The sequence below is a fragment of the Lagopus muta genome, chromosome 1 (assembly GCF_023343835.1).
Source record: "Lagopus muta isolate bLagMut1 chromosome 1, bLagMut1 primary, whole genome shotgun sequence".
Taxonomy (NCBI): Eukaryota; Metazoa; Chordata; class Aves; order Galliformes; family Phasianidae; genus Lagopus; species Lagopus muta.
Window position 1 is genome coordinate 104,149,846 of NC_064433.1, and position 12,129 is coordinate 104,161,974.

At 40.6% G+C, this 12,129-nt stretch overlaps 1 protein-coding gene across 2 annotated transcripts in view; it reads right to left on the bottom strand.

Annotated features, from left to right (window-relative positions):
* The window catches only part of URB1 (URB1 ribosome biogenesis homolog), a 44,230-nt gene extending 35,444 nt beyond the window's left edge, over positions 1-8,786 (bottom strand). For both annotated transcript variants that reach the window (XM_048934095.1, XM_048934096.1), the window contains exons 1-8: positions 8,645-8,786; positions 8,330-8,469; positions 6,620-6,771; positions 5,238-5,370; positions 3,776-3,872; positions 2,312-2,397; positions 1,798-1,923; positions 191-321 (exon numbers count right to left, since the gene is read on the bottom strand). In XM_048934095.1, the coding sequence (XP_048790052.1) occupies positions 191-321; positions 1,798-1,923; positions 2,312-2,397; positions 3,776-3,872; positions 5,238-5,370; positions 6,620-6,771; positions 8,330-8,469; positions 8,645-8,771 (992 nt within the window). In that variant the 5' untranslated portion in view covers positions 8,772-8,786. The remainder of the gene's footprint in view (positions 1-190; positions 322-1,797; positions 1,924-2,311; positions 2,398-3,775; positions 3,873-5,237; positions 5,371-6,619; positions 6,772-8,329; positions 8,470-8,644) is intronic.
* Positions 8,787-12,129: the final 3,343 nt, after the last annotated feature.

Here is a 12,129-nt window from a genome sequence, read left to right on the forward strand (position 1 = left end):
TTGGGAAGTTAAAAACAAAACAAAAAAAGCAGCAATGAATCTCTCTCTTCTGCCATAAGTTACTGAGACAGAAGCAGAATTCAGCAATGTTAACTTGCAAAGGCCTGGAAAGGCAGACAAGATAACTAGTGAGATCTGTCTTGCTACAGCATGAAGTACACACAGGGCATTCAACTCACTGGCGACCTACCTGCCAGAAGTTCCAAGACTTGGATCATAGAAAGTAATGCCATGTTTCAGAGAGCAGCAGAGGTCCATTAAGAAATTATGAACAAGTTCTCGTACCATTGCCTTTCCCACCTCTTCAGAACCTTGAGTTACCTATAAGAATCAAGAGGGAGTTAAAAATGACATGATTTTCAGTAAAGAAGAAAATCTTACAGCAATTTCTCTCTTTTCTAAGTTTCACAGAGCTCCTTTCATACAGAAATATCAAAAGAAAGTTTGGTTTGGGTTTACACTAAGAAGTTTCAGTATTAAACATGTTAAATATTAAGCTATTTTGTTTTAAAGGAAAGAAAACACCCTCAACTTATATGTATACGTACTATGTGCAGGGCATTGCTGACCTAAGACTTTTCGTTCAGAAGCCAGACAAAACAGCAAAGCTAAAGAAAAGTAGCAATACATGATTTATGTGAACTGGGGCGAGGCTATCCTGGGACTCTGGAGAATAAGAACTAAAATTTAATCTGAAAGAAAAAACTTTCAGTCTGACAGTACAGCTTCTGTCTGAAGAAGTTCCAAAAGACTAAAACAAAAGACATCTAAGCCTTCAGCATAAAGCGTATGAAAAAAGCAAGCATATGTTCTTTGGGCAAATTTGGCACAAGATGGAACAGCTTTAACATAGGACAAGAAAGATGGGTAGCTAACACTACACTGAACTTGTCAATATTACAGGGAAAGGAAGTGGGGAAGTGGGGTATGAATGTACAATCATCATACAAAAAAAATGGAAGAATTAATTGAATATCTGTATCAATCAAAGAGATGGGGAAAAAAAAAAAGAAAAAAAAGTGAACCCCTATTCCATTCATCTTTTACATTCAAGACAATGCAATATTCCCATAAATGAGCCTTTGACAATTGCAGTTGGGAATTTGTATAATCAATGAATATATAGATGTTATAATTATGAAATAAACAATAAAGTTTGGCTAAACAGGTTATTATATCAAAAAGGGAATAAATAAGAGCATTTACCCTTGCCTCGAGCTTACTATGAAACTCCAGAGGAGAGATCTCCAGAAGAGATCCTTCCCCACTGGTAGCCAGCTCTTAAATAGGTCTAGGAGAGATGGAACCAGGCTGCACCCCTTCCAGCAGCACAGCTGAATTGCCTTCACCTGTACTCCCATGCCTGACTCATTGCTCACTTCAGGTGGTCAATCAGAGGTTCAGGCTGTGACTCAGCAGTTCCCATACCAGAATTGTTGTTGATAATTGTAACTGATAATTATAATTACTCCAAAATATTATAATTATTCCAAAAAGTTGTTAACAACATATCAACATTGGAATGGCATAAGTATAAACATCCAGTAGAGGATGTACAAGAAAGCAGTCATTCAGTGTTGTAAGATTTGATGAAGAAAGGTTTCTAAAGATCAAGTGATAATGAATACAGATGAAAAGACTGCAACCAAAACTCGGTGGAAGCATAGAAAGTCTTCCTACTGCTCTCCATCAGGCTTATAGCTATGCCTTAGACAGTCCCACAACAAAAAGGTAAGAAAAAACCAAAAACTACAACATTAAGAAAAATAAAAAGGTAACCCATTCAAGTTACCAGACCTTGAAATCCTTAGAGCTGACATCAGTAATGCCATTCCATCGGTAAAGCGAAGCCACATGATTCAACACTTCTGCAGTGAAAAAGCGCACCTTCTGGGTTTTGGTAATATTTTTATTTTGAACCACCTGAAAACAGCGAGGGAAAAAAAATGAAAAAACAAAATGCCATCTCTTCTATTTATTTTAACAAAAACAATGGCAACTTAGCAACACACTTCAAAAAACCTCTCCTGCAAATAAGATTGGACGTTGTAACCTAGCTCATAGCCAACAAATCTAGAACTTCTTCATTTCAGCACGAGATGCACCCAGTGAAAGACGAATCCATTGTCACTGGAAGCATTAAGACTACAAGGTTTTCAACCATCAGGCTTGGCACTGCTGCAATTGCAACCCAAAACAGTAGGAATCTGGTGGATAACACACACTACAGATGAGCTGAAATTAGCATCTAAGTAGTAGTTATGCAAAAAGACAGAAAACGAGACAAAACAGTTTCAAGGGTACACCATACCTTAGTTTTCAGTGTAGAGAGAAGAAGATTGACAGTAGAAACTTTGTCTTCCTTTATTCCAGAACGAAAAATATCTGGGATGAAATCTAAGAAGATATTGCAAATGTTTAGTGAAGATACGAAAGCTATTTTTATACTAAAACGCTTCAAGGAATTCATATCAATTTCTCTTCCATGTCATACTATTGATTTTTCTGTTAAGAATGACCCAAAAAACTGCAACGAGTTCAAAAGGATGATATGTCTGTAACCAGTGATAAGTAATGCTGCCAAACCCATCTCAGCCTAACTAGCTAAACTGCCAACTCAGTTATTAACAATTCCTGCAACAGCATCTGTCAACTTCAAATATATTTCAGATCCCAATTTGATATGCATTGCTTCAATTTGAGTGAAAAATGGGGCACGCAGGGTAGTGTAAACAATAGAAGTCAATAATTACAGCCTAGTTTCATGCCCTCACTGTGGGAACTGCTGCCAACTAATGAATATTTCTCGATCCTTTCTGAATTCTTTCATAATTGCACCAAAGGTCATAACTGGAATTATCACAAGCCACTGAAGTCACAAGTTTTACATTCAACTTCAGCACTTAAGGGACCAAGTTTTCATTGAGTGCCAATAGGATTTGTCTTTTAGGAACCTACTCTTTGTCAGGTGAGCTTGACTCTCTTCTCTGAGAGACATGGGCTGAACTTCCATATAATGCCTTCATAAAGGATGCAAAGGGCATTACAGTGCTCTCCTGAATCACTGACAAAAAGCAGTCTAAATGAGCACAAACGAGTTGTCCTGCACAACAACAGAAAGAAACTTGAAGTACATGCAGTCCTTACCATTAGTGTTTTTCAGAAAACCTACTACTGTGTTAGGAGCAAGCCCAGAGGACACATAGCTTTTTTTTTTGCTTACCAATTCTATTCTTTTTTACATCTGTTCCATCAAATACTTTCTATTTTTCTAAAGCTTTTGCAGATAAAAAACACTACTCTCAAATAGAAGAGGCATTCTCTACAACACTGAAGAAGTTCACAGTTTTTCAGGAAAAAAAAAATTAAAAATATGTTTTGTATCTTAATAGTGTTTATCTTGTTCATACTTTGAATTAGCTCTTACTTATTACCATCTTTGAAAGACTCTGTCTTAAAAAATATTCACAAGGGTGGATAGTGATAGGACAAGGGGGAATGGTTTTAAACTGAGACAGGGGAGGTTTAGGTTAGATATTAGGAGGAAGTTTTTCACACAGAGGGTGGTGAGGCACTGGAACAGGTTGCCCAAGGAGGCTGTGGATGCCCCATTCCTGGAGGCATTCAAGGCCAGGCTGGATGTGGCTCTGGGCAGCCTGGTCTGCTGGTTGGTGACCCTGCACCACAGCAAGGGGTTGAAACTGGATGATCATTGTGGTCCTTTTCAACCCAGGCCAATCTACGATATATGCACACACAAGCAATTATGAAGTACCTTTTAATTCCAGCACTTGCATCAAAACTGCAGTGTCACCAGCTATTAAAAAGGAGAGAGCAAACTGAATATAGGCCATACGGACATCAGGTCTCCCCTGTGAGAAAGATAAAATGCAGCATTGACAGAGATTGTATACAACTGCAACAATTGATTATCATTGTAAGTACTATAAATGGATAAATTAAGCAGCTTCCACAGGCAGATTACATACAGCTACACACATGCATTTATATGCAATACATCCACAGTACATGTAAATTTTAAAAACTTTGTGGATTAAGCAGGTTCATTCAAGTTCAAATCAAATATGAAAGCATGTGTTTCACTTCTGAATAGATGAGACAAGCTATAAATTAAAAAGAAGAAACAGTATTTCCAAGCCAAACCTTGTATTCACATCACTGAACATCCACTTCTGCGCTGCTTGGTACACAGGCAAATAGTCATGAACACCAATGACAGCAGTGCTGCTGCTTCCAGAGCTGGGCTAATCCTGGGGGCTTCTGCCATTCACTGACACCTCTGGATGCATTATACACACTCCTCAGCTATAACAGCTGCTAACAGCTGATAGCAGGGTCACACAGCTGAGACAGGCATTTCAATTTAAGGGGTGATGGCACACTCAAAGGCAACTTCTACAAAAACCATGAAATCTGCCATTCTCAAATGTGTTTATATAAAAAGAAATCAAGTAATAGACAATCAACCAATCAAACAAATCCTGAAAGAAAAAATAAAAAACAAAAAACAACCCACTTTTCTCCCAGAAACTACCTTCTGCAGACTCATTTATCACCAAATTACAAAAACTCAACAAAAACGTATTTATTCTGCACTGGTATTGAAAATTATACTGAAATAGACTTATGTTTAGGATGAAATACAAATATTCTTGTTCTAAAACACTGGTTGATTATTTTTAGCAAATAGAAGAAACGAGAAAGAGTTCCTTTTGGAAAAGAGGACTGATTACTACTTATTCACATGTCCTCACTGGGATTTGCAAGAGACTGTCTTAAGTTCCTGGCTGTATTTCAAGCTTTATTACTCTGGTTACTGGGCAAAATCCCCTCTTCACTAAAACAACCACAGAACCTCCATTTATTTCACTGGTATCAAACAGCAATCCGCACACACTGAAAAAATGCTCTTCACCTAAATCTGTCATAGAATACCTCAGGGTGCAAGCCATCGCCTCCTCAATTGCAGACACTCAACACACGCCCTGGGGGTTTCCCACCTAAGCAGATTGGAAACTCATGCTCTACGGACCAGCTCTGCTGCAAATTGAAACAACCAAGCAGTACATCATCCTGACGCAGCACAAGAAGGAAGGGGTAAGTTTTTGCAGATGAAAATATGGCAAGAGATTTTGTTTAAATACTTGGCAGAAGAAAACTGATAAAGTCAATGTATAGCATTTCATGGTGCACACATAGACAGCTGTTCATTTTACCTTCTTGTCTCTTTTTTTCACTAATCCAGACAGAAATTTATTATTGAAGTCAAAATGGCTAAACACATCCCTTGCAGTATCTGGCCCCTGAGCCACCATTGCTGACAACAGGGTAAGGCACACTCGGCTCATCCTAAAAGGAAAGAGGAAAACATGCAGGTTATTTCCAGGATGACAAATGAAGAGATTAAATATAATGAAAGATGATTTTTAAATAAAATAAATTGTCCCATTCCACCTCCAAGAGCCATCAAAGCCTTCAGAATTTTCAGGCATGAAGTAGTCATCAGAGTAAGCCTCAACACAAGCAGTCAAGATAGCCATTAGCAAAGTATTCCCACTCATGCAAAGCTCTTGCTGCAGTCAATGACTGCAACGAATGTTGTGATTCTTGCTTACTGAGCAGTGGGAAAAATTGCCTAGAAAACTAGAAGAGAATTAAAAAACAACCAAAAGCATTGCTCAGGCAGTGATAATGACAACAGGGTAGAGCAGGAGACAAAAGAAGGGAAAAGGGAATGTCTATTTACATCCTCAGATAAACTTTTCAGCACGGACAGTTTTGTTACTGAATAAAATATCACCACAAATTTGCAGTCTGCCCAATGCAGGTTCTAGAAGGATTTCTCCAAAAGCTGTAGTCTTTAAATTATTAAGAAGAAATACAGATCTTGCACAGTTTCAAAAATTATTTTACTATATATATATACCCTCGCATATTTGGGATTTTATGGACAGTTAAAATGCTTGTTGCAGCAAGATCACCTCAGTGGTCTGGGAACCGTGGTCATGACCATGAACTGGAAGACAGAAAACACTTTTCTAATGCTGGCCTATACAAAGACCAAAAGGGTGGCCTTGGACAAGGCAACCTCTTGCTGCCTATTGTTCAGGGGTATGGAGCAAAATCTACTACTTACATCCCATCTGCCCCACATGCAAAGAACAGATGGAATGGTTGTTTAGATTGGGCCAGATAACAGGAGCGCTCAAATCAGCTTTAGATTTATAGGACAAAAAACATTACAGAGGAAAAGAACAGTGTGAAAGGACAAATATACACCTGTTATAAAGATTCACAAACCTGGCAGCATTAAAATGGTAAGGCTGAAGATACCATCCATCTAACATCTCATCAAGACAGGCACAAACAAAGAAAACCACAGCTTCATACAAGTACCATATGGCATTAGATTGTGTATCATACTGGAGCTTCCACTTTACAAAGGCTTCTACATGCAGCTGTTTTACAAACTGTAGAACAGTATCATTCAATAAAGGTAGATTGTTAGCAATAAGTTCAGTTGAATTTTGGACAGCCCCTTCGGATCAATTCAGAGCAACTGACAGAGATTCTCTGCAACAGAATAGAGAAGACTTACCTGTGATTTTCAGAATACAGTGCAGCATAGACCAATCTCATGTAGCTGTGAATCAACCTTTTGACTATGTTCGTTCCCACAACAGAAAAATGGGAGAGGTCACTGGCTGTCCTCAGTAAAATAGTTTCCAGGGCTTGAAAGATTAATATCGTCTGTAAAAATGAAAAATGTTAGTATTTGCCAATGTCAGGTAGGGCTTGAAACTATTAACTGGGCAAACAGTAAAAAATGCAATTAAAGAAAAAAAAAAACTGAAAACCTATCACAAGAGAAAATCTTGCAAATATGAAAGCAAAATTAACTTCTGAATTCTCTCCCAAATCAATGCTTCCTTTTTAAAAGACTAGTTCTGAGGGCATTAATCTTCAAGGAAGCCCCTATAGAGGTACTACATGGAAGACTAACATGCCATAGAAGGGCAGCACACTGTTTGTTGATTTGTTGTTGTTGTTTGTTTGTTTTACAGTTGTTAGACTGATGAAATTCAGCTGGAAAGCTGTGTCAGTGTGCTGACTGAAACAAAGGGCTCCTCCTCAGATGTGAATAGAGACCTACATGTGCACACATGATTTGTCAGTGTATGCACAACAGCCACTTCTGGGAACTCAGAAACTGACTGCAGTGTAAATCTTAGCACAGGCTGATGAATCTCAAAAGTCCTTTCTAAGCTGGAGGACAAGGCTGAGGTCCTTATGAACCAATACTGTAAAAGAGAACTGTTACTAAATGCACTGTGAAACCTGCTTAAGAAAATCAACTGAGCTGCTCCAGTCTTTCAATGAACTCCTTCTGGATGAATCCAGAATCCTTGTTGCATGGGGACTGCATTCATTATTAGTTCATTGTATTCATTATTATTTTTATTCAATATTAGCCTCTGTAAGTAAAAGAATCTTGAAAATAGAATTTAACTGACCATGACTGCCATAACAGAGGTTGTCATTTCTGTCAGTTTTTGTAAAGACAACCTAATGCAAAGGCAGGTGCATGGCTATTAAAATGAACACTATCAGATTTTATGTTGAGAGCAGACTTAAGTCAAAAACAGCACCTGCTGTGAAAAGAACTTTCCAATTTGTTAGTTTCTTCAACATTTTTGTGGAAGAAAAATTGTTTCAGATAAGAAAAGTGATGTCAACTTTAGCAGCAGCTTCTTGGAAATATTCATGTATCAGGGAGATGTCTAATTATATAAAAACCACTATTTCCATCAGACGAATTTTTTGTTTGTGTGATTGCCGTTGGTCCACTAATTAAATGGTAACATTTAAAGAGCTGTAACAGCCTGATTTTGGCTGGACTACTGGTTGTGCATTTTACCACCTCAGAGGGCAGTGAGGCACTGGTACAGTTGCCCAGAGAAGCTGCGGTGCCTCATCCCTGAAGGCATTCAAGGGCAGGTTGGATGGGGCCCTGGGCAGCCCGAGCTGGTGGGGGGCAGCCCTGCCTATGGCACGGGTTGGGACCAGGTGGGCTTTGAACTTCCTTTCAACACAAACCATTCTGCAATTCATTCCATGATCATTAAATACAGGAACATCTCTGCACTGGAAAGGGCTTCTCCTACTCGATGAATGCTTCTGCCACTGTACTTTCCAATAACATAGTTACTATCAGTTATTTATGCTGCCAAGCATTTCTTTGGCAGCTCTGCTCCCAGCCAGCTCAGACTGTAACCACACCAAAATATAAAACCCACGGAAGACTTACTTCACTTTCAGGCTTCTTCTCCCCATCCAGCAGCTTGAAAATTTCAGCACACTCCACCGAAATCTTTATGTACCCCTCCACGACATCATATATTTCGGCAGACGGCAGCGTTTTCGCCGTGGAGACGAAGGTCTCCAGACCTGCAAGAAGAGATTTCCACCTGGATGGAGCTACGTGGGGCGAGGGACGCATGGTCCAAAGCGTGGGCAGCAACACGTGCCCCGAGCGGCGATCACCCTCAGCCCCTCTGCACAGCAGCCGGGCCGGCAGCGCACGCCTTTATCCCACGGAGCCCACCGCCCGGCCCTTCCTCACCCTTTCTGGCAGTGGCAGGGTCCCGCAACAGCGCCTTGAAGCGGGCGCCGTTGAACTCCTCCTTGCAGCGGGCTCGCTTGGCCGCCGGCGGGCCGGTCGTAGGCACACCGCGCCGCTTGGTCGCCATGCTGCTGTCACCGCCCCGGAAGCTGCGATGGCGGCCGCGCAGCGCCGCATCCCGGCAGGAAGCGGCGAGATCCTCCGCTGCACTGAGGGGAGCAGGGTGCGTGTTAATGCGTGAGGTACGGCGGCACTGAGGGGTACTGGAAATAAATAACTGAGAGAAGGTGTAGTTAGAAGGCAAGCCTGATTTCTATAATAATACCATATTTCCAGGAACATCCAGGAAAGAAATACTACCGCAAAATACGTGCAAAAAATATTTTCAATTTTCATGGAATCATAGAATCACAGTATGGCCTGGGTTGACAAGGACCACAATGATCATCCAGTTTCAATCCCCCTGCTGTGTGCAGGGTCGCCAACCAGCAGACCAGGCTGCCCAGAGCCACATCCAGCCTGGCCTTGAATGCCTCCAGGGATGGGGCATCCACAGCCTCCTTGGGCAACCTGTTCCAGTGCCTCACCACCCTCTGTGTGAAAAACTTCCTCCTAACATCTAACCTAAACCTCCCCTGTCTCAGTTTAAAACCATTCCCCTTGTCCTATCCACCCCTGTAAACAGCCATTCCCCCTCCTGTTTATATGCTTCCTTCAAGTACTGGAAGGCCTCAATGTAAATTACATCATTCTCTCCCCTCACAGCCTGAGTAGCTGTTGCAGGATTTAATGAAGATGGTAAGGAAGACTGTTAATTTCACTTCAAACCAGACTACTTCCAATATGCTGCCCTAGTGTACTTTGATCACTTACCCCTTCCTTTCTCTGCCACAATTATTACAATTTTCTACCCCAGAGCCTGCTTTTTGGCAAGCATCAATCGTGGAGGCCTGATCAGTGAATGAGACATCAGGCTCAGACAACGTTCATCTGCCCTGTTATGACTGCATTTTTAGAAGATGGAAGCAGCAAATGACTCAAGTATTAATTTCTGAGCTGCTCAGTTTTCAGTAAATTGAAATATATTCCTTTGATTCTTGCCAAGTGAACATGTAATCATATCCAAGATACACATTGCCCCTTTGGCATTTGCTAATCTGAAAAATAATTCCCAATCCCTCATGAGAACCTTAGCTCTTGCTCAAGATCAATGAACTCCAGATACAGAATTAATCAAGCCAAGTGACCCTCTCTTGCCTCAGCCATAATTCAACTTAAGAAGCGTTTGCTGGCTTGAACAGTACCTTGTGTAACAAGAACCTGCTCTACAGTCCTGCTCAGCTTGCCTCTTCTTCTCAAATTTGAGAATTATTCCTAGCTTAAGATCCTTTTTCATGCAATCTTGAAGAGAAAATTTATTTTGTTAGATTCTCACTACTGGCTTCGCAAAGGTCTATCTTCAGGTTTCAGCCATAAACTCTCCTGTCCTGCTCAACCACCCAACCACCTTCAGCCTTTAGCCATAGCTCAGCAATATGTGCTATGCCAGACCTCAAGGTTATGTTTGTTATTTTTAACATATTTCTTAACCATGTCCTGGTGAACCTTTGCTAAGCTTATCCTGATCTCTTGGCCTGCAAGTGTACACTGCAAATGAGTGACTGTCTTTATGGATAGAGCAGGACTGCTAATAGAACCCATGTCTAAACAGAGCCATATTTACAAACTTTACCTTTAAAAACACCGTTTGGTTTGACAGAGCCAAGAACAGCCCCTGTCAGGTACAGTGCCTCTCTACAGTGCAACTGATCTCAGTGGAGGACTTAATGGCCACACACAAGGTGTCGTGCCCTACTTCACACTAACACTGGCCTAGAGCGTGTAGGAAATGCAATAGTTTCTTATTAAAAAAAAATAAAAATCAATAAACGGAATTCATTTGATGCATAATTTCAGAAACCATTCTTAGGAACTGAGTTTCAGCAGATGTTATGTATATAAAATTGCTGCTCTGAATGCTCTGTCATGATTTAGAGAACTATTTCATTAAAAATAGTCTTTTTTTTCCTCTAAAATTTCAAGTTCTTGCAAACCTGAAGTGAAAGACACAACTGTTTAACAGATCTTTCTGCTTTCCAGCCTGTTAAATCTGTGGCTTAAGATCACAGAGGGAGAGACAATTAACGCTGCTAAGAGGTTGGTTAAGCACCATGCCCCCTTCTTCAACAGTTCTGCATGAAGGGAATATTCCCAACACAGCCCAATGCCACCACTTCTTCTCTACCACCCTTCCACTGATCAGCTCAGGACCAATTCACGTATATGGAGTCAGAGAGATTACAGAGCTTGAATTACAAAAGTTTAGAAACAAGTGTTCTGGATGGCTCACCAGAATCAGGTTGGATTCAGGAGCTGCATGGATAGGCCGATCTGAGGTAAGAACCCTCATGAAACTGCCTCACCTGGCCAATGCTTCTTTGGCATAAGCAGTTACAGCAATTTAGTAAAACGTCTTTTGATCCTGAAGCTGAAAAACAAAATGTTCTCTCCTCCTCCAGTCTCTTAGTTATTTCAACCACAGCAGCACTTTTCTGAGTAGTTAAAGAAGTGCTTTTTAAAACCTGACTAATGACAGCTTATCTTCCCTACCATTACACTGGAGCCCTATCGATATCAAAGGACCCAACTTGCCTGCAGCATCAGCAGCATGAACATGCATTAGCACCAGGCTTTTGAGCCAGGGCACAGGATGAGTCAGGAATCAAGCTGTTTTCCCAGATGCTGAAGATGGATGGAAAGATTGAACAAGAAGGAGGAGGATAGAAGAGGGGGAAGGACTGTGAGCAGGCTGATGTGAGCTACCATAACTGAAAGCAGCTGTGGGTATCTACTCATACATACTGAAGAAATCCTTTATTTAGTTCAAGGTATAGGACGGGTCCTTTGGCACTGCAGGCTAGCTACAACCAGAGGCACAAAATGGATAGCTTCCATGAATACTGACATCTTTACCACCTTCTACTCATGGAACAATATTCAGCTATCATTACCCTGAGTCACTGTAACCATAAGGATGGAGAATCTCTTTAGAATTTACCATTGGACCCTTATAGTACTGCGAGGAAAAGCAAACAATTCTAAACTCTGCAATGTTATTTTCAGATTTTTGTATTTGTTTCTAATTCTGGGGTGCTCAGGTTGTGCTCAAGTTGAATTACTGCAAGGTCTTGATCTCAAAACTGTTAATTCTCACTGATTAGACACTGATAAGGGCTCATATTTTCTGAGATGTTCCCAGTTTGGCATGCCTTTGCATGCCTAACTTCAGTGACCTTGAGGACAGATTTTCAAAAGCTTTTGGAAAAGCCACCAATTTTTCATTGCTTTGACATTGATTCTGTGGCTGTAAAAAGCCACTGTCTTGAATTTCAAGGACACAAAATCATTAGTCATTTTGGAAAATCTTAGCCTAAATACTTACTAAA